This window comes from Convolutriloba macropyga, chromosome 6, assembly GCF_964194025.1.
Source record: "Convolutriloba macropyga chromosome 6, txConMacr16.3, whole genome shotgun sequence".
Lineage (NCBI taxonomy): Eukaryota > Metazoa > Xenacoelomorpha > Acoela > Convolutidae > Convolutriloba > Convolutriloba macropyga.
The window spans coordinates 22,706,234-22,729,983 of NC_134473.1; the positions used below are offsets into that span (position 1 = coordinate 22,706,234).

At 32.5% G+C, this 23,750-nt stretch overlaps 1 protein-coding gene across 5 annotated transcripts in view; it reads left to right on the forward strand.

Moving 5' to 3' along the window:
* LOC142340869 (uncharacterized) overlaps nt 1–7,406 on the forward strand; it is a 56,330-nt gene extending 48,924 nt beyond the window's left edge. For all 5 annotated transcript variants that reach the window (XM_075391625.1, XM_075391620.1, XM_075391623.1 and 2 more), the window contains 2 exons: nt 6,574–6,719; nt 7,273–7,406. In XM_075391625.1, the coding sequence (XP_075247740.1) occupies nt 6,574–6,719; nt 7,273–7,382 (256 nt within the window). In that variant the 3' untranslated portion in view covers nt 7,383–7,406. The remainder of the gene's footprint in view (nt 1–6,573; nt 6,720–7,272) is intronic.
* Nucleotides 7,407–23,750: the final 16,344 nt, after the last annotated feature.

Consider the following 23,750-nt stretch of genomic DNA (forward strand, 5'->3'; position numbering starts at 1 on the left):
GCGCTCCTGGGGGGCAACGGAAAACGTGGATGAGTCAAATCGAAGGAGACTGTGTACGAAACAAAGTATCGTTCACCAGATTGCAGGAGAAAGCAGCAACCGGGTCGAAGAATGCCTTCAACAATTTCGTCGTACAGCACTTCACAGAATAACCAAACAAATAACTCTTCTTGTTTTGTTTGTATTTGTATTTGTATTTGTATTTGTTGCCAACCGTGCCTTTATTTCATATTTGGAATTAAAGTGTTGAAACAGTAGTAGTAGCAGTAGTAGTAGTAGTAGTAGTAGTAGCATTAGCATTGTTTTTTTTAATTATAAATGGGAAATAGGATTTTAGCTTTTTGTGGATAAATTTTTCAAATTTCTAAAATGTCCTCCCTTCCATTTCTTTTCTTGGTTTTCTCTATATGAACTGTTTTGTCGCTTTTTCTATCAGTTGGCAGTCGGTTATTGAATGAGAAATTACTGTGTTTAAAATTTTTTGCAGGTAGTTGCTTTGCAGACTCAAATCTCAAAGAAAATTCTTATCAGACAGTTTATCAATTTTTGACGTCAATTTTTTTTTTCATAGTTAATTTGCCTGTTACTTTTTTATGTTAATTTGCATAATTAGTTATGAGGCTTATAATGTTAGTTACTGTAGTCGATTTTGTACTCTTATTTTTTTCCGGAAGTCTTCCGGCTATTTTTTTGTAAATTGTTTCCACACAATTTTCATGGCTTTGATCGTTCAAAGTGGGAAAAAAGTAAAGTAAAACAGGCATTAAGTACCATTGGAAATCCAAAGGTAGTTTTCGTGGTCACTCAAGTGCTTAGAGTGGTGAAGATGCTAAAAATGCCTAAACTCAATGTTAAAAGGGCAATTTCAGCAATGAGGCCAAAAAAGGTAATAAGTTTTAGTGAAAATTTTTTTGAGTTTTGCGAGCTCAGAGGCTATAAAACTGCCTCGAGAGATGGGAAATAAGTTGTTGCCTATTTCCTAAAATCAGAGTTTCTCCAGCGTCAGGGGCAAGAAGTTCTCCTCTAGGTTCTGATAATATGTTTCTGCATTGTTTTTAGTGGCAAGGTAGATGCTTTCAACATTAAAATATCATGAATTTTAGAAAACTTTGGTAATTTTTCTTTCAAAAATTTATGTTTTGTTCTTTTTTGTCTCAGTGTTTAAATCACCTCCTCTAGTGGATACTAGTTTGTTACTGCAAAATTACAATGGGAAGTGGAATGGTATTCATCTTCTTAATTAGCCATGTTCCTGGCTAATCAATTTTTAGGAGCCATTGCTCATTTATTGAGGCTGCAGATTGGGTTCATGTGCAGCCTCTGGAAAAAATGATTTGGTTGTGAGGAAACTAATATCAAATATGTTAGCAACATTTCATTAGAATGTGTAATCGTTTCAAATTTTCTGCAATTTTAGTCATTTTGCAAGTTTACAAATCCTTACGTGCCAATGAAACTATTTTACATCTTGTGGACACATTAGTGGACAGATTACAAAGGAAAAAGTTGATTTTGAAATTTCTAATAATGCGAATTGAAGAAATTTTCTTTAAATTTTCTTTTTTTCACTTTTTCTTAAAGTGCTTGTCCTATTTCTCAATTTTTGCTATGTTTATTAGCCAATAAAGCTCTTGCTTGGGTTTTTGAATTTACTTTATTGAATCAGATTTGGGTTTCATGGTACAAAAAGCCTCAACACTTTTAGCAATGTTTACATTTTTTAAGATTAATATTGTTTCATTTTTTATGGTTTTGAAATTTTGATATGTTCTTTTTGTTTTGGCTGGCGTTGTTCACTTGATCTACTGGTCAGTTCCAGTATTCTTAAACTTTTCCTTCAACTCTTTAGGTTGTATTTCAGAGATTTTCATGCTATGTTTTTTTGTTTTCTTTTGTTTGGTAAAGCATCGCCTATGTGATTCCACTGAATCACTTTGTGATCCGCAAAAGTCCCTAACGTACAATATCATTTGCCCAGTTGGACAATAAAGGAAAGAGTGAGTCCAAAAGAAAAACTAATGATTTGGTTTACTCTGAAGCCAGCTTATGCTTATGAATGCTCATCTATAATAAAAAATTCAAAAATTTTTTTGTATATAGCCTCAAATTCGTTTTTTGAATAAGTTTAGGTTGCAAATTTTTCTTTCAGCGCACACAAAGAAAAAAATGTGGATTGCAATATAAAAGGTTATTGAGTATTCTGGTTGCACTGTACGAGAAATTACGGCACCAGTTAATGTTTTATGTACCATATATGACCTTGCATGATTTCCAGTTTTTTTTTCAACTTCAATAGAAAATGAAAACTACACAGTTTCTAGGACTTGAAAGTTTAAACTCGAGATACGAAATAATATTTTGCATGCATGTCTCAACTTCCTAATTGTGGCCCACTATCACCTAATTTCAGCTAATAATTGAAAACCAACTCTGCCAGACTGTTGTCATTTTTCAAACTTAGCGCTATATCGTTTCCTAATAACAGTTCCAACCCATTTAGGGGAGGGGGGGGGACTTTATTCTCAAACGGAATTTTTGCTCATCAATTTTGAGCAATCGATATATTCATCGTAGAGATTTATTTTGCGTATCATTAGAATGGCCGTACAGCTTGAATTATGGAATTTAAGAGATTTTTGAATTTCGTTTTTTCTAGACATTTATCGAGGGAAAATTTTGTTAACATTGAATGATATCCGTTGTTTCTTTTCAAATTTTAAGGAATTTTTCCTCCTTATTTTTTGTTGTTTTTGCTAAAATTTGTTATTTTTTAACAAATAATGCTATTGGTTTCGTAAAAAGACCGAGGGGAAAGCTGCTGGCTCTTTTGATCCGACAATAAAACTAGCTTTAAACTTGATGATTGTTTTTCAAAATTCAGCTTTTTTAAATCCAAATTGCCTTAAGATGTTTCTTCGACGCACTCAGTAAAAATATGAGCTATCGGATTTCAATGTTTTGTAAAGATTTGAATGATTTCCATTGTTTTTGTTAGCCTATTCCAAAATTTTAAGCAATTTTTTGTCAATTTGCCATAAAAAAATCAAAATTTGTATTGCAAAATTTTTTTTGTTGGTTTTACTTCTAACAACGGAAGAGTGTTGTTTAATTGTTTGATCCAAATTTTTAGCAAAAATATTTGCTAAATTTTTGAAAAATAAACCTCTTTTCATCAAAAAGGGCACGAAGTAAGCTTCCTTATACCACTCTGTTCAATTTTGCCCAAATGAAACACCTGAAAACAACTGACACAATCTTTTTTAACTCTACGAAGACTAGTTTTAGTTGTCCATTCCTTGACAGTATTCTTGAGCAAAAATTTAGTGGGTTCGATCTGTCAAATTATCCATTTCGATATTATTCGAAACGACTAGTGTCTCTGATGTGATGGACAAATGGAGCATCAACAAACTTTTTTTCTTGTCTATTTGCTGCTTTTTAAAAACCAAAAACTTGGATTGTAATCAGTTGAATTTTCTCTAAAAATATTTTTCTACTGTTTCCTTTTTTGTAGTTCAATTATCTAGTTAGGGTTTTTGTAATTTTACAAATTTACTTAATCTTAAATTGCAAAAATGTGTGACGACGCCGTCAACTGAAAAATTTGAGACTTTCAATTATTGTTATTAAGCAAGAGATAGACCTCAAAGAACAGCAAGTTGCAAATTTAAAAATTAAGTCTATGATTTTTAGAGATTTGATTCAAAAGGGCACCAAGTGAAATCAGTAAAAAGGTTCCCAGTAAAAACGCCTTTAGAAACAGAAAACATTACAAGAGGAGCTGAGATCAACCAGCAAATATCATACGACTACAAAAAGAGCGAAAAGTAAAGACAAAAATCAAAAATATTTTTTTTTCAAAAAAACCGTATCGAAACCGTTACAGCAAAAGGCAATGCACCATAAACGTTCGATTTGTTCAATTGTACGTTTCATGAACACTAATATGGTGATATATGATCTATTTTTGATGATACTTGGCAGCAAGTGGACAAATGTACAGAGAAATCAAATTTAAAAAATACGTCTACATATTTTTTTGAAAAACTGATTTCAAAGACAAGAACAATTTTAACTGTCAACCAAAAATAGTAAAAACGTTTGTTTGTACGTTCAAAGAAAGCGTTTAAGACTTGCAACTGTCTAGAAACTATCAAATGACAACAAAAGAAGGACAAATAGAGACAAAACCAAAATTTAAAATTTTACTTCGTGAAAAACCGGTAACGAGAACGTTGAAGCAATAAGCAATGCACTGAAAACATTCAATAGTGTCAATCGTGCCTTTTTGAAATAAAAATTATTTTGATATGAGAACTAAAAGTAATGAAACCATGTAGTAAGGGGACAAAAAAATACAGAAAAATGTAAATATAGGAAATACGTCTACCAATTTTGTCGTCTATAATCAGAAAAATTGATAGCAAAGTCAAGAAGGACTTTACCTATCAAGTAAAATCCTTGAACAATTTCCTCGTCCATAGAGGTTAAGACCTGCAATTATTCAGTATTTAAGTTAGACTACATATAGATCGACAAATACAGAAAAAAATTTTCATCAATTTCTTCTAGAGGACGGTGTCAAATCAGTTAAAACCATACTCTATTCACTGATTTGATGAAAAAGTGATAAATTATATTGTTCCCCATTCTAATCGCTAAAAAAGTGATATATTGCCTGTCAATGATGTGACAAGACAACAAAAAAGAAATAAAATGCGGGGAAAGTGTCCAATAAGCAAAATTTTTCTGTGAAGATCTGTAGTAACAAAAGGAAAAAAACTTATTACTTAACTTGTGAAAACCATACAAAATTAAAAACTGATATCATTAAGAAGACAATGCAAAATTTTTTTGTTGAGTTCCAGCTGGAAAGTTGACCAGAAAGGAGAAAAATTTTGCAAAGCTCAAAAATCGAAAAATTATTTTGCAAATATGTATATTTAAAAACACAAAACGAGCATTAATTTTTTTCTACAATCCTAGATAGGTTTCATTGAAACGCCATGGTAAAACCAATTGGAATTTTCCTTAGTACTATTTGAGTCGAATTGTTTTTTCTGTAATTAACGTACAAAAAAGCTAAAAAAGAGAAAACATTTTTAAAAGTGGACATATTACAATCTGAATGGTATTGGGCTGTCAAAAAACAGCCATTGCATCAAAACTATCCTTGCTAACGCCGTTGATTTATTAGGAAAGTGTTTTTTTCCGAATATTACGGATATGGATTATTTGACAACATCTCAATAAAAAATTCTGATTATTCATGATTATTTTATTTAAATTTTAAAAAAATGTCCAAATTTTACTTCAAAAATACTCTTAAAGTAGGCAAAAGCAAAACTTGCCTGCTTTGAAGTCAACGAAGATTGTGTCAGCAGTTTTAAGGCGGTTTAATCCGGTAATAATAAACAAAGTGTACAAAACTCAATTTGAAAAAGTTAGCAACTATTTTAGCCAAAAAATTGATCAAACAGTTCAACCACAATCTACTGTTTTTGGAGGTAAAACCAAAAAAAAATTCTAGAAACAAATTTTAACGTATGTTTTGTTAAAATTGGCAGAAAAATACCTAACAATAACGAAAAAGTGAACAATAACAACGAAAAGCAGTCAAATGTTCAAATATTTTGAACCTCGATAACTCCGTGGAAAAAAAACGAGAATAAAAAAGTCTTTTTAGTTATATATTCTACGTTGGATGGGCTTTCTAATTGTACCACTCACAACCCTCTACGACCAATTTATCGATCGTCAAAATTGACTAAACAAAAAAAGTATTTGAGTATATAGTTCCTCCCTCCACTAAAATGGGTCGGAACAAAGTATTTTATGTTGTTTTTGAGCAGACGCGAAAGTCAATTATCTCAAAAAACTTAATTGAAAAGAAGCACTGGAAAATTTAAAAAATCAAGCGCTATAGGTGAGATAAAATAAAGTGATTGCTTTTTAAAATTTTTTCCTTATGCGATAAAAAATCACAGAAGTTCAGCCCCATGTTTAGTAAGTAATCTGCTTATTTGAGCTGAAAAACCAAAGTTTTTCTTAAATTTCTGCATTTGTTCAATTGAGACATAGTGAGAACTGCTTTTTGAGATCAAAATTTGCTGAATAATCAATATTTGCTCAATATTTGTCGCCTATGTTCTCTCAAACCACTTGGCCGTTAGTCTTTCATTCAGACTTAAACTGAAACAAAATTTTAGGTTTTTTGCTATATCGACCCTTAATTATCCTAAGCTTAAGTTAGAAATTTCACTGATAAACAAAAAGAACATCTACACCTATCTTTACACCCATTGAAATCTGGAAAACTGGAAATTAAATTTTTACCAGATTCAATAATAAGTGAAAGTTGAGATGTAAAATTGGGAAGGAAATCGCAGAAAACGGAATATTGGAAACATTTTTAAATGAAAGCATGTTTTAAAACACTTTTAGGATCCGAGAGACAGACTAGCATAACAGAGACAAACAAGAATTTTTGTTGATTTTAATCAAAGAATCAATGCATCCTAAAAAGCATCCGCCTCATTAAAAATTCTTTCACGTTTTTTTTGCTTTTCATAGGTTTGGATATCCCTACTTGCTGAATTTTCTGGATGACTCGGTGTCCCATTTGTTTCCATACAATGAACCAAGAAGCAGTCTCACATTTTGGTGGTTCAAACACAATGTTATATGCAGAGCTCAGCCCTGGATATGTAATGAAGACGGTGTGTAATAGTTGTTATTGTTTTGTAAACACAATTCTTGACGAACTTTCTTTGAAAAAAAAATCCTGTACACTTCAAGAAAACTATTATGAAAGTTAGCAGAAAATGACGAAATAGGTGTTTAGTGGGATCTACTGCTGTTCTCTATTGCCTAAGTTGACTTGTGTCGAAAGTTGGTTTTACTCGAGATTAATATCAACCATAATATCGAAGTGTACGGAAATGACTGATTAAGCACAGAGAACTAGTTTTTATTTTTATGCCAAAATTAGTCTTGTATCACCAATTTAAAACGCTGAGTTTTTGCAATTTGTTGAAATTAAGCAGAAAAATATAGACAGAAAGGAAGTAATTACCGATATTCGGTTTTGAAGTCAAATAGTTAACTATTTTCGGTCTCAAAACAATTGTTGCAAAAGGTGTCAGGACAATTTACCCATCAATTCCATTTTACCCAATGCCATTATACCCAATGACATTTAAATGCAAAACATTTAAGATTACTTCCAATAAATGAAGGAATTTTTTGATTCGGAACATTGCTGGTTTTTAGGAGACGCGGACTCGACAACTAGTCCCCCAAAGAGAGATGTGGCGTCAAAAATAGATGTTGAACAATTTGCAGGAGAGATACTAAACAAAATCGGATGCACCATTTGTTAATTTAATTTAGTTAACAGAATTCATTCCACGTCGATTCGAGATATTAGGAGGAAACTCGATTAGACGGCCGCAGTTTTTGTAGGCATTAGTCAATTCTTAAAAAAATATATTTGTGTTCTTTAGAGGAAAGTCAATTAAAACAGTTTGATGTACTTTCAAAGTCTACTATCAACGGTCTGATGACGCATTAACGTAATCAACGGATACGCTTAAGTTCGTATTTACATTAAAGGATTATCTGTCATCGTTTGTGCCACTTTTCTTAACTTAGAAGTTGCATGTGATAATGATATGCCATTCTGCGTTTAGGAGCGCATAAGGTACGTTGGGGAATTTTTCTTAAAAGGGGCACTATCGGAAAAAGATCGAAAATGATTTACAAAGCTTGCACGCAAATTGTCGAGATTTTTGGACCTATGTTTGAGTGTTTTCCTTGCGTTGCACAATGTTCCAGAGTCATCCAGAACTCAATTAATTTGCCATGAAGAAAAGCAGAAATGTAACATTTTTAGAGCTGTAATATCGAATTGATCCAATTTGGGTAAAAATATTTATTAAAGGATCTGAAATAGTTTAATTGATAATCGTTGTACACAGCACAAATTTTTATTGAGGATGTTTTGTCTGACATCTACAAATACTGTTTTCGCCAAATCAATTTTTCGCCAAAAATCCTACCCAGACGGAAGTCAATTACAGTGGTAGGCAAGTCTGAACACGCATTTTACAAGTCTGTCAAGCTCTGAATCAGTAATTAAGTGAAACTTCCAATAAGACTAACCAAGTACTGAGATCTACTCAGCATTAGGTCCGGGTACGCCTTTATATATATATATATATATATATATATATATATATATATATATATATATATATATATATAATAGCTTGATCTTTTTTACATCTATTTGAAAAGAGCTTTGTTTTGAGTGTATTTAAAGTAAGAAAAGCTTTCAGTTCGATGGTTTGAAAATTGTGGAATTTGCGTGAGTAGGGAATCGGGCTCCAAATTGACACACACAGCTAGTCACGAAAGGGATCGATATCAGGCAAAAAATTCTGCTGTCTTTAGAGTATGTTCAACTCAAGGTCGCTGTTCCCTTCAAACTCGATTGAACTTAGATACACAATAAGAACAAAGTTTCCGAGGTTTTTGATTGCTTATTTTTCCTTGTAATATATGCCAAATTGAGAACCCAGTAAAAACAAATGCGGAACTAAATGAGAAGATGTTTGCGAGTTTCGAAAGTGAATAAAAATGTTAGTTTAGGGATTCTCATCAAATTAAAAGTATCAAGTGCCATTCTTTAATGTTTTAATCGATGATTTCCCAACTTCCGCAAAATCTGTATCAAAATAATTGCCTAATATCTACAATTTTGACAAGGCGACTCGGTAATGTGCAGTTGCACATAAGGTTCCGACTCCGCTCATCCACAATTTTGGCATGATTGTCTACCAAATGAGGAACATAGAAAAACCAAAAAATTCAAGTATTTTTTTAAAAAAATTTGTACATGAACGAAAAGATCGCCTCCAAAGCAAATAACTCAGTGGTGGAGAGAACAATGGTGCATTAGACTGATCAGATGTGCAAATATTAAGAAAGCGAGTCAAGACGAACAGCAAAATCAAACAACATCAACACAAATTAATTACATCGAAAACTTCATGTCCGTTTTAAAAAAAAAACTTAATAACAAAGTCAAAATAGCTTCAGATAAAACTGATATTAAACAATATAACTTTTAATTCACCAGAAAAGATATGGGACTACTCAATAAAAAGGCTTGGTAACAATTAGACAAAAAAAACAAAAACGGTAAAGTTGTAAAATTCGCTTATTTTCTTAAAACAATTAATTTCAAAGTGATGAAAAACATTAAAAATCAACTAAAATATCCCATAGGTGTACGATTACCAATTCCTCTATAGAAGGAATAAAGAACTGTCGGTTTTCAATTTTTTATGCGGTTACAAAAAGAACAACAAATAGACAACAAATTAAAAATCAGTTAAAAACTGGCAGAAAACGCTGTCGAAACCATAAAGCCATACTATGGCTATCCAAATTCCATTGCGAGCACCGATAATGCATTATGTAACCTCTCATTAACGAATCCAGTTAACAAGTAGATAAAAAAGAAAAAAAAGCAAAATTAAGTAACACTTTAATTTTATTCGAAAAAAAAATTCCAAAACACATGAACGTCATTAATTACAGAATGAAATATTTAAATAGATTCAAAAAAGCAAGCCTGTAGGGGTTGAAATTATCCAGAATAGGTCTTACGTCTACAAAAAGAACGTCAAACATGGCAAAAATCAAAAATTAATTTACTTTTGATTAGTAACAAAAATTAAATAACTTTAGATTTTGTGACACTAATCCCTCTTGAAACTTTTTATGACAACAATAATGTCATATTTGTCTTGTGATTAACGAGACTAGACAACAAACAGAAAATAAAAGGAGCAAAATTGTTACAAAAAAAGTTACAAAGTGTTTTTTTTTAATTTATGAAACAATTGTTTACAGAGTCATGAAAGCCATTAGCTATCTACTAATATCAGAATATCGATTCATATATTCTTCCATGAAAAACCTATGAAACCGGGTCATTGTACTGGAATTTTCATACGATTTAAAAGACAAAGTAAAAAGGACAGTTAAAGACAAAATTTAAATATTTAAAATAAATTTTTCGAGAAAGTAGGTTTTTAATATTATCAACTGTGCCTTATTTTGAAAGCCAATAATGTGATATACAACTTGTCAATAAAATGATAATATGGCAAAACTAGAAAACGTGAAAAATGGGCAACTACATAAAAAAAAATTAACGAAATGTGAAATCAGTTAACATCAAGGCCAGAAAACCGCAATAAAGATTGAATTTGATTTAAATAGAAAAAAGAAGCATTCTTTCAATGTTGACAATAAGCTACAAGTTGACCAAATTAAGAGAAAAATAGACAAAGTTCAATAAGTCATTACTTATTTAAAAATCAAATGCTTTTAATAGTCAGAACGACCATGAGCTTTCAAATAATGAACTTGATGCAACAATATGAAACTATTTAGCAAAACATTGGGACCTTTCATTAGTGAGCTTGGGCTTGAAATGTTCTGTTATTTATTTAATGTAGAAAAATCGATTTTTAATAAAAAAAAAGACAGACTGATTACAATCCGAAATATTTTTGAATTATACCAGACCAAGATTGGTCCAAAACTAGCCCTGCTAATGTTGTTTGTCCATTAGGAACACTCAATGATTCGAATATTCTAGATATTGATAGTTAAAAACTCAAAAATAGATGCTCCGTTTCTGATAATCAACAAATAAATTTAGCAAAAAACGGCAAAGTTTTAATTACAGAGCACTCTCAGCGGAATCTGAAGTAGAAAAAGCCCCATTCTTTGTCTAAAAAGATTTTGTTAGTGGTGTTTGGGTCTTTGCTTCTGGTAAATTTAATCAAACTGGAATAAAGGATCTTATTTCTTTCTGTTTTTGATGAAAAAGTCTTATTTTTGAAAAATTTAGCCAGAATTTTTGACAGAAAATTTAAAAAAATAACCTACAATAAAGTTTTTTTCTCTTTACAAACAAAAATCAACAACACTTTTCTAAAAACATTGACAAATTTTAGCAAAATTGGCGAAGCTTTAGTCAAAAATGCCGGATAATATGAAAATTCTAACCTTCTCCTCACTTAGATATACTGAGAGTGTCATAGAGAACCAACCCAGAATGCCAATACTACTTGCAGAGAAACAGAGACAATTGAAAGATAATAATATATGCACATGTGCTTCAACTTCAAAGTCAAAACTACTTTGACTTTGACATCTATTTTCCGGTTAACATTTCAGATTGATTCTTGTTGCGCACAAATTATGTTAAAGAATCAGCTGCTTTTTCGTTGGTAAAATCACTAAACTGAATTCATTTTTTGTTTAAAAAAGAAGCACTACGGAGCTGGTGCAGAATGGAACTTTTACAGTAGTTTTTCTCCAAATCCAACAACACTAATTTGTGAAAATGAATCAATTATATAATTACAACAGAACATTTCTCCTTGATAACAATTTATAGGAAAAAACCTAATTAAGAAACACTTTTAATGCTAAGCTTTTCATGTACCCGTTATGATTTGGAGAGATGGAAAAAAATGATAATCAATTGCAACGTAGGAAGGAAATAATGGGAAAATGTTGACAACGTTTTAAACTCTAAATTAGAATCAGACCACTTAAGTATAATTAAATGATCACAAAGAATGCATTTAGGTTCGCTTTGGGAGATTTTCATTGTATAATTTGTAAGAACTTTTTTTTGGTTTTTTAATTATACATTTTGTTTTTACTTGTTGCATTATTTCATTATTTTTACGAGTTTTCTTCAAATTTGTTTTCCAAAAAGTGCATTCTCTTCCAGAAAATTGTTTTCCGTCCTTTTCTGTCGGATTTCAAGATTCAATTACTGACGTGCACTCAATATTGTTCAAAAATTTAGAACAACGATTTAGCGGCTATGTAAGGAATTAAATTTTATACCTCATTTTTTTTGTGTCATAATTGACCAGATTAAGTTTTTCAGTGGATATCGTTACGCAACGTTGCGGGCGCTGATATGCAAAAATGGACAATAATGGCGAATTTCCTTTGTTTCCAAATTACCGAACATAAGGGGATATTATTGCCCAATTTGGTAACAAGAGGGCTGCTGTAAATCAATTCCACTATCAGTTATGGCAGAAAACAAAAAGATACAGTTCATGATAAGTAGATTGACGTGAATTAAGAAATTAGGCATAATAGAGCAGCCTAAAATGAAACTGAATTGCTAAACTTTGAATAATGACAATTAAGATTTCTTAAAACTGGATTAAATTGTCTTCTTGTTGGAATTTTCTACGCTCCACGGCCTTGTTATTGACACCCTCATCAAATCGATAGAAACAAACCAATTTTTTCATGCGTTCTGGACTGATTTTCTGATATCAAAAATGTTCTCTAAACACTGATGTAATCTGATTTTCCTGGCTATATTTCTCTTCTCGGTAGGAAAAACTAAGTTTAGCTATTTTTTGTTGAGAACAAAATCTATTCGAAACTTTTTCCTTTTAAGTCTGATAATATGCTGTAATTTGTCTTCACTGCCTTAAAATTTATTACGGATAACGACAAACATCAGTGAATGAATTGCAACAATAACGCACCTAAAATGACGAGACACGAAACAGTTTTTTCACCTAATTTACGGCTCATTCCTTGCAAAACTTTAACATTTTGTGGAGTGAAGTCACCCGATTTTTTCTCGTATAATAAATAATTATACAATTTTTCGTGAGAAAAATGCATCTCGTGTGATATCACATGAGAGCCCCTTTTCTCGTATCATGAATATTTAACACCGTTCACACAGTTTATTACTCACACAGATTTTCTTATGTGATAGGTAATTACAAGAACTTTCGTGTGAATCAGCGTATAAAGAACAAGGCGGCTCGGTAATGTGCGATCGCACATAAAGTTCCGACCCCGCTCATCCACAATTTTGGCATAATTGTCTACCAAATGAGGAACAGATGGAAAAAAAAACAAAAACTTCAAGTATTTTTTAAAAAAACTGGTGTGTGAACGAAAAGATAGACTCCAAAGCAAGTAACTCAGTGGAGTAAAAATGATGCATCAGATTGATGAGATATGCCGATATTAAGAAAGCGAGCGAAGACGAACAGCAAAATCAAACAACAACAACAAACATTAATTACATCAAAAAGTTTAAGTCCGTTTTAAAAAACAAAACTTAATATTAAAGTCAAAATAGCGTCAGATAAAACTGAAAATATACAAAATAACTTTTAATTCACCAAAAAAATGTCGTTATTCACCAGTTCATAGTAAAGCTTGGTAGCAATTAGACAAAAAAGAACAGAAACTTTAAAGCTAGAAAATTCGCTGAAATTTTTTTAAAAACCGCAAAAAAAATTTATTTCCAAAGACATAAAAGCCATTAATTACAAACTAAAAAATTTAAATAGGTTCTTTTATTCTTCCAAAGGAAGCCTTCAAGACCTGCAGTTATCCAGAACAAGTCTTACGTCTACAAAAAGAACGTCAAATGTGACAAAAATCAAAAATTAAATTACTTTTTTTTGCCGAAAACCAGTGTGGAAGCCAGTGAAGTCATAACGAATTCTCTTAAAACATTAGATTTTGTGACAGCAATCTTTTTTGACACCCTCCCTTGAATTGTTTTTTGTGACCGCTCGTTAATGAAACTAGGTAACAATTAGACCAAAAAAAAAGCAAGATTCTGTAATGCTTGTTTATCGAAAAAAATTAATTTCCGAAGACATGAAAACCATCAATTACAAAAAGAAAAAATTGAATAGGTTCGTTTATTCCTCCAAAGGAAGCTTTCAAGACCTGCAATTATCCAAAACAAGTCTTACGTCTACAAAAAGAACGTCAAATATGACAAAAATCAAAAATTACTTTTTTGTGGAAAACCCGTGTCGAAGCCAGTAACGTCATAACGAATTCTTTAAAAACGTTAGATTTGGTGACACCAATGCCTTTTGACACCTTTTCTTGACAAAAATAATGTCATCTTTAACCTCAACGAGACCAAATAACGAGACCAGGTAACAAACAGAAAACAAAAGGAACAAAATTGCGAAGTTGAACTGTTTTTTTTTTTCATTTTGGAAAACAATTGTTTTAAAAGTCATGAAAGCCATTATCTATCTTCTAATACCGGAAAATTGGCTCATCTACTCTTCCAGGAAACCCAATCAAACCGGGTTATTGTACAGGCATTTAAGCACGACTAAAAAGACAAATTAAAAACGACAGTTAAAGACAAAATTGAAAAATTCAAATAAATTCATCGAGAAATTACTGTCGAAGCGGTAAAGAAACACAATCCATATCTTTAAGGAATTAAATATTATCATTTTTGCATTATTTTGAACGCAACAATTGTTATAAGTGGACTGACAATAACGTGATAACTTGACAAAACTAGAAAATATGAAAAATGGGCAAATACCTAAAAAATTTAAAAAAAATTGTGCAATCTAGTAGTATCAAAACCAGAACACCATAACTCAAGGCGTACAACCGCAATGAAGACTAAATTTGAATTCAGAAGAAAGAAGGAGCACTCTTTGATTGCTGACATTAAGCTACAAGTTGACCAAATAAAGAGAAAAATGGAGGCAAAGTTCAATAAGCCATTTTTTATTTAAAAATCAAATATTTTAGAAGTCCAAACGACCATAAGCTTTCAAGCAATCAACTAGATAAATTAATTTTGATTTAATTAGAAAGCCAATAGGACCTATCACTAGTGAGCTTTGAATTGAAATGTTCTGTTATTTAATTAATATAAAAAAAGATCGAATTTTTTTTATAAAAAACCGACTGCGACAATCCGAATTGTTTTTGAAATGTAACAGTCCAAGATTGGTACACAGCTAGTCCTGCTGATGCTGATTCTCCATTAGGAATATTTAATTTATGGAATGTCATTGATATAGATATTTTGTTAGTTATTTTGCAAAGTTTTATTTACAGAGCACTCTCAACGGAAGTTGAAGTGGAATTAGCCTCCCTTTCTGTCTACAAAGATTGTGTTAGTGGTGTTCGGGTGTGCACTTCCTGCAAATTTAATCAGAGTGGACTAAAGAAACTTATTTGGTGCTGTTTTTGATGAAAAAGTCTGAATTTTGTGAAATATTTAGCCGGAATTTGTGACAAAAAAAAAATTCAATGAAAATAGCCGACAATATATTTTCTCTTTAAACGTAAAATCAACAACATATTGTTGAAAAATTTTATTAAATTTTGTCAAAAGTGGCAAAATTTTAATCAAAAATTCCAAAAAGAGGTGAATGAAATCAACGGAATTCACTCTTTTTTCTCGAAAGTTTAACCTCGATATCTCCCTGTTAAAAACGAAAATCAAAAAAAAAATTCTTTTTAATTCCATATTCTACGCTGAACAAGCTTTCTAATGATATCAGTCTCAACTCTCTACGATGAATATATCGATCGGCCACAATTGACTGAACAAAAAAACCCATTTGAGTATATAGTTCCTCCCCCCTCAAGAGGGGTCGGAACAAAAAGTGCGGTTTAAATCGGCATTTCCTGTCTGCAAGTTGTTCTCATGAAAAGTCATGAAATCAAAAAGAATATAAAAATTTTTCGTGCCGCTTACTCTGGTGTAAGTCCAGAAACCCAAGATATGTCGCTCGTTCGAGATTATTTTTGTCCAATATTGTGATCTTATGTGTTTACAGTTCGGGTGTCAGGGCAAAATAGCCAATGCCAATATACTCGATGTGACAAAATACCCAAAATAAACTCATTTTTTCAATCTTAGTGTTGAAACTATCAGAACGAGTATTTAGCAGAATAATTAGCTAGTGCATTATTGGCCCTGCCTCGCAGGCCATGGCCATGCCTTAGCGGTCGGTGGGACTTGATATAGAACTATCACAACCGGACATGGGATTAAATTATTAGCTTAATTATAAGAAAACGTGCTTGTAATACCATGCTCTTATTTGTAATCAGATTTTTGAACGAAAAGATCAAAGAAAATAAATAGGGTATAATGGCATTGAGTATATTGGCACATTGGATATTTTGGCATCGGCTAATTTGACCAGATTTTGGTTGAGGTTGCCCCCCCCCGCACTTTAGCCTCCAATTATGGTTCGAGAATCAATGAACACAATCACTATAATTAAAATCTGATAAAACTTTAGCACTTTTCTTTACTGTTAAGTTTTGCATTTGCTAGAAACTAACAAAGAATCTGCTAATTTTAAAAAATATAATAAAAGTGCGTTTTGTCGCGTTAAACAGCTGAAGCGTTGAACAAAGTAACAAGTAACTGGTCCTTTTAAATCTCAGTTAGTTTCTGATTCTTAATTTTCAAGCAAAAACACAAGCACTCAATGACTTTTCATGACGTTTTTCTCAGAGTCATTAACCATAAATATGTACATTTAGTAATAGTATTTGTCGCTGGTATTTTGTTCCACAATTTCTGGATTAGTTTACGGATGCCAAAAGTTCCAGATTCAATCAACGCTTTTGAGGAGCAACCAACGCAATCTGATGAACAATTCGGCTCATTATTAGACGGTTGTTTCCACATTTTTCTGGACATTGGGGCAAATAGGGGAACAACGACCCGAAAACTGTTCGAACCCCAGTTATACCCAGGCGCATTGTACTTGGAGTACTTTGATCAGTATTTTGGTACAGTTCAAGAAAGACAAGCAAACTTAAGCTTGGATCCAAAATACATTTGCGTTGTAGGGTTCGAAGCTAACCCTAGACATACACCTTTTTTGGTTGAACTGGAAAATGTTTATGGTATGTGTGGGTGGCATGTAGATTTTATCAAAGGGACAGCCCTCTCTGACCAAAATGGAGTCGTCACTTTCTTTCAAGGGTCTCTCAATGACAGAGAAACTACAGGGAAGGGCTCTTCCTTCTCGGAAATGTTTTTCACTCTTCTAAAGCAGGTGCAATTTAATGATAATTCGTTAGCTGATGAACCAATTTAACCGAAATTTTTAGAAATCAGAGGCAATTCCAAATGTTAATTTTATTTATAGTTTTAATCAGTTTCCGGGTCAAAGTGTCAACGGAAAATTTTATAAAAGTCCGCTGAACGAACGAAAGTTCTGTAAGAAACGTGAGTATTGTGTGGAGAGTTTAGTTCTCTAAATTTGAATAAAAATATTTTTAAAACTTGGCAGCGAAATTATTACAAAAATCAGCAGAGAGATGGGATTGCAAAGGCGGAAAAAGGAGGAATTTCAGAGCCTTCCGCACATTTCATCGCATTAATGGTTAAGGTTCCTATGTTTTTGAATAGAAAGATGTGAGAACTTTATGCTAACCTAGTTTTTGTTTTCAGATTTTTTTTTTACTTTTTTGGAATTTCCTCGTTTTCCGCAAGAGAACACGAAAATTACAAAGATAACTCATATCGAAAAAAGCTAATAAAAGGGACTCCTCTAAGATTTTTAACGTGATGAAACATAGGTCAAGGAAAATTCCGACACGGCATAAAGGATTGATTTTAATAGAATTATAGACAGCTACAAAGATTTAAGATCTTAAATGAGGTCAGTGGGAGAGAAAAACAGTTCCCTAATTAGACGAGTCCGGAAACATTGCTGGAAAGACATTTCGACCAACAAAACCTGGAACAACGAAAACCAGCGTGCCAGCAGTCAAGCTGAGTAACTTCATTCTGAATAACATAATGAACAGAGAACCAAACATGCGCGAGTACTCTGGCGAGAAACCAAAAATTGTAACAAAAATCGACGTCGAATCATCCGAAATAGAAATATTATTCGACTTGATTATAAACGGGTTATTAACCCAAATAAACTTTGCTCTGATTGAGTATCATAACAAATGGATCCGCGATCACGATCGTATTAAACGCAGTAGAGTTTTGGAGGCATTTGTGAACGAATTGGATAAATATTGTTCAGAAATAACAGAAAAAGGGGAGAAGTTCTGTGATTTTGTCCATGTGAGTGGAGATGATACGTCTTATGTCAAAAGTAAGTTCCCACTTCCAGTATGTTCTGGCGAGTGACGTCATAAAAGGATTCCGGACACTCAATTCCTATTCAAATGACTTCTGATGGTATCAACTCCCAGTATCATAATAAAACATTTCAAAACTTTGACCGGGTCAAAGTTTTAGCGAAAAAAAATAGAAATATGTTGAATTGCGGTGAAACTGTTGTTGACATTTTGTTATAAATAAAATGCATCGAGCTTCTCACCGCGTGCTTCTGCATCTATGAGTCTCCTCTTCTTCCAGTGCACATCTGCCATCTTCGCTTCTGCTCTTATTTTCACATTTAAAAGTTTTACGTTTTTTCTATACATTTTTGTTACAGCATACTGCGTAGTGGTGAACTATTTTTGTTTTCACTAAAATGCGTGAATTGTTCACCGCTTTCTCGGTAACGGTGGATTACTGTCATCACCATTTCTTGTAAAAGTTCAACGGAATGACCGCAATTTCGACATTTTCTGAATTATTCAGCCACCGGAGAGTTGTACTAAATTGTATAACGCTATTGATTCTGAAGCCTGCGAATATTATAAACCAAAAATAGGGCGAATGGTCAATAAGGCAAGCAAAATCAAGTTTTTGGAACCCAGGCTGAGGTCCAGACCCAAATTGAGCTCTGATCAGAAAATCCAGAATGAAATGACCTCTGATCAGACCTTCCAGACCGAAGTGACTTCTGACCAGACCTTCCAGAACGAATTGGCCTCTGATCAGATCTAAAAAATGAACTGCTGTCCAGACCCTGTAATTTTGGTCTGGAACACACGAGTGTGCGTTCGAGTGGGTCAGATCATATCTCAACTTGGGTCTGGACCTCAACCTGGGAAGTAACATTCAAAAATTCGGATTCTACTAAGTGCGGTTTTTATCTACCTGAAAATTCGAAAATCGCATTCAATTTTTCAAACAAAATTTTTGCAATTTCTGCAGGTACACCTGCTGCCAATTTATCATAACAAATTTCTATTCTAATATCTTCTAATCAATTATTTTATATATGCAAATGGTTACCCTATAAAAATCACGATACAATTCAATATAAATTGTGATTCAATCGAAACTGGATAGTGCGATTCGAACTTTTTTGTAGAGATTTTTTGGCGGTTTGATAAATTGCGGAAAATAAATACAACCTTTTATCAGTGTTTTCTTTGATTTTTAACTTCAACGACTGCCAGTGATACTTAACAATATCAAACTCTCGCTGACGAATTGACATTAACTTAAAGTAATTAAAGACCGCAGATCTAATTTTCCTGTGCTATAATATTGGGCGCGTAAGTTAATAACAACGAGGGCAAATTCTCCCGTTGAAAATTGGTCCGGTTGGAAAAGAACATGGACAACAAAACATAGCTGAAAGACTCCGAAACAAACTCGAATTACATAATAGGTTAAGTGCCAACCAACTACTCAATGAATAAAATGAGCCTAGCACTAAAATGAGCCTGCAAAAAAAAACTTTGAAACAATAACAGAGGAAAGATAACATGAGAAAGGCCAAAAATGATATCTGGTAACACATTTTAAGTCTCACATTGCGCCACCAAAACCATTATTGCCAAAATATATTGCAACACAAATGATCCTCAAGCAAAATGTGACCACCCTTTGATATAAAAGACAAGAGATTATGTCTAGGAGAAACGCATTAAAACCATTTTGGGTTTTCTAGACAGTAAAAATTAGTTGATTCAAGTGAATTATGAAGTTTGAAACCCAACTAGATTAACGTTCATATTGCTTTGAAGTTCCCTTCTAAGACCCACGTTGCTGAACCTACATTAGAATGACTTTTCTTAAACGCAATAATTAGCAAGAAATGCAGTAACACAAACTTTTCAAAAAACTCAAATTAAGCAAATAAACAAAGATGACAATCAGCGATTTGAATTAAACAGTACCAATCAATTATCACAGTGCTCACTTTCAAGAAGAACAAAAAATCAGAGGTAGCTGTTCACTAAATTTGTATAAAGTAGAAAAATCCAATTACGTAGAAGACATTCATGAACGCCAACTAAAAATTGTGAACAAAGCAATGGCATACCAAAAATTTTATGAAGCTAAATACATTGTTTTTTGTCAGAAAATTTTGTAAAATAGTATATTGCAACAGTGTCTTGAATGTTTAAGCATCTGATTAACGATATAGCTTCCTAGAAAATGAATTACACAAGAACTTTTCTAGAACCTTTTGGTTTGATAAATTTCATCTTTCATTAGAATGCGTTTGTTTTCATTCCCAACAAAAGTTCCAAAATAAAATCAATGACTTTCAACGGGTTCGAATGCTACAAACAAATTCAACACTCCTTTGCTGAAAGAAAGGAAGTAAAAGCTGATGCAAGAGAAGAAAAGTTTGTTTTTGTTTTAAACTGGGTAACAACTTAGTTACCTTGATGCTGTGAAGAAACTCTTTATTTGCAAATTGACATATGAGACAAGGCATTTAAATACCTGGGCTCATATGTCAATTTGCAGGAAGGTGATATACTACAAACTCGCAGAATGTAGACAACGTTTTGCTGAATTTTCTGGCGAAATAAGCAGTTATCAGTGTCTTAAGCGGCTAATTCCTTAAACACCTACTGCGATTGTGCGTTGATCTAGTTATATACTAGAAAAAAGTGTTTTCGTCTATGCAATGATTATTTATCTAATACTTATCGTAAACCTAACCAAACGATTCAATAATTTTTTTTTGCAAAACATAAAGCATTAGATAACACAGCAAGAACTGTATGAAAACTATTAAACGAAATGTTAACGCAAAATATAGTAACCAAAAAACCATTAATTGTGCTTGATAAAATTTGTAACAAAAATACAAGAAGTATTTTGAATACCATAATCAGAAATATAATGACAATTACAAAATGGCGAACAAATATACCAATAATGAAAAATACATAATTCCAGAGGAAGAAGATATAGCAATGTCAAAGTATTTACTATTTAACGCAAACCCAAAATTCTAATAAATCAAAGAACTCAAATATAGAGTTTGAGAAAAACAGCCAGGGAGAGAGAACGAGAAGTTGCACGTGCTGATTACAAATGTTGGTTCAGCGAAGTGAGTTTCCAAATTGTTTTCAATAAACGCTAAAAATTTATTTGGCTTTATATTAACTTTATAGATTATTTCATGTCAAAACAGATGGATCTTCATAAAGAATGAATTGAATATCTTCATTCTTGAATACTGCAAAAATTTAGGGTCTTTCCCATTAACCCCCCCCCCCCCCCCCCCCCAGCTAAGTGGTCAGATAACCTGAAGCCCTCCCAATCATGGTAATTATACCATAATGGGGGGGCTATAATTTCATGGGGGGCTATAATGGAAAAGACCCAAAATTTATCAACGAGCAGAAACATTAAAACCCGGTGAATACGAGCAAAATTTTTTAAGCAGGGCAAAAAGTAGCGCGATTTCTCAAAACGAGCTAAAGTCTGATCATGGCTGATTATCGTCTGGATGGGTCTGATCATGGCCAATTTTAGTTCGGAGTGCTCCGATCACTAAAGCCCATCTCGACTTGTGAATTGAAAATATGTAATTTTATCGCTTTATCTGCTGATCTTAAACATTTTAAACATTTATTATCTAAGAGGTGAATTTATGTAATTTCATCATTAAGTTAAACAGTGAATTTATGTAATTTCACCGCATTCACCGCTTATCTCACACAATTTTGACATTTTTTTCAAAGCGGCGAATTTATGTAATTTTACTGCTAAATTCAGCGGTGAAATTTTGTATTTTAACCGCTGTCAGGTGACAAAAGTTTTTTTTCATCGCATTCACCGTTTGGCGTTTGTAACTTCACCGCATTCACCGCTCATCTTACAAAATTTTTTGCATTCACCGCTCATCTTACATAATTTTGCATTGAATGGCGTTGACACCTTGACCCAGGAATTTAAGCTAACACACTTGTCTACAAAATTGTCAAACTTTCAGATAGTTTCCGTTGACATATATAAGAAGAGTTTCTTGAGGGATTATTAGTTGACAGAATTTCATGGCAAGTCTCCGGAGTTCCTTTGTCTTTTGTTCCACAGAACTAACTGCAACTCGAGTTGAATTGGCGTCTCTAAGATTTTTTTTTACTTTTCAAATGGCCCGATTTTTCGTTTGCAAATCTGTTTGGGTCATTATACTGGCACTGGATTTATCAGTAAATTTACACCACCACCAAGTACTTTTTCCTCTATAGTTTTTACAAACTATTTAGTTTTCTCAAGAAAAAGTATTTATCTCAAGAAAAAAGTACGCCTTCAAGTTCTTTGGATACGCACAACAATTTCAGACGTTTAATACAGTTATCATGTCATCCGACTGGTTTGGTTAAATATAAACAAAATAAAGGCTATAGTTTTATGTTGAATTTCGAGATTCTTATAATCGGACGTACCAGTTTTTGCTGCTGCCACTACAGTTTGCGTTTTTTTAGATACTACCAAGATTCTTGAATAGTATCCAGAGTCAGTTATTTACAAAACAGAAAAATTGAGGTACAAATGAAAAAAGTATTGATAAATTTTAGAAACTGATTAAAGCGTAAAAATGAGAAAGTTGAATGATAAAGAATATTGATACAAAAATGTTAATTGCTCACAAGATGAAAAGCTAGTTTAAATCACCAAGAGGCACAATAAGAAAATTAAAGACTTTAACATCGAGAAAATTTTATATTTGTTTGATTTCGTATAAGTTAAAGGTTTTTCTCTTATAATTGCAGTCTTGTCTACTTCAAAGAAAGAAGTTTGTAGTTGTTGGTCTTCTGTTTTGATGGTCTTAAAATGAATCGCAGAGAAATTAGGTGTTCGCCGACCTAAATGTCATTGTGTTTTTAGTCAGCTAACGACATTACAATGGCTGGTCATTTCAGTGTTTCAGCAAGGTTCTCTCGTTTTCAGTTTTCGTAAAGCCTTTTGTCACTAACTAGCATTTGACAATTGTAATTGCCGAGGATTTAATTCAGTAAAGTTCTTTTGAAGCTTGGTTGGGCATACTTTGCATTCTTCCCAAATTCAAAAGAAAACATGGATACCATTTATCTTTTTAAAATCTAAAAATAAAAATTCGGCTCACTCCTATTGATTAAATTGTTGTAGCTGGTAAAATCTTTTACTGTCAACGACACTTTTTTTCCTACGTGTAGTTGGACAAACTTTGGACGTTCTACAGAATCAAATAAAAAAAACTGCTCTAATGTTGAGCTCTTTGCTTTGTTTAGCTGCTATTTCAATTTTTTTCAAACTGCTGTCAAAATCTGTTTGCTCTTTGGAAGAAACAAGTTAATCTATTGCTTTTAAAGGGCGTCGTTTAACAACTGTGTTTCATTAGTGTCTGAGATTCTTTTCCGTTTTTCTTAAGGATTAAGATCAGATGTTTTTTGAGTTTTTAATGAACTAATCATTTTCATCATTTCAAAATTTTTTTCACCAAGCAAACCATCAAGTTGCACATCAAGCTTTGGTAGTTCTGTATCTAATTCAATGTTTCTGATTGATAATCTCTGAGTTTTTGATGCTTGAAATGAAGTCCTAGTTAGCTAGTAGTAAACCGGGATATTAAATTGGTGTTAAACGAGAGTAGTTTTTTTGACGCAATTCCAGAGCAGGAGAATTATTAGTTTCGCTCGAAAAAAGTGCAACCAGCTTTTGTTGTCCGCAAATATAATTAGTTGCAATTAGTTATTTACCTGATCCCCAAATGTAG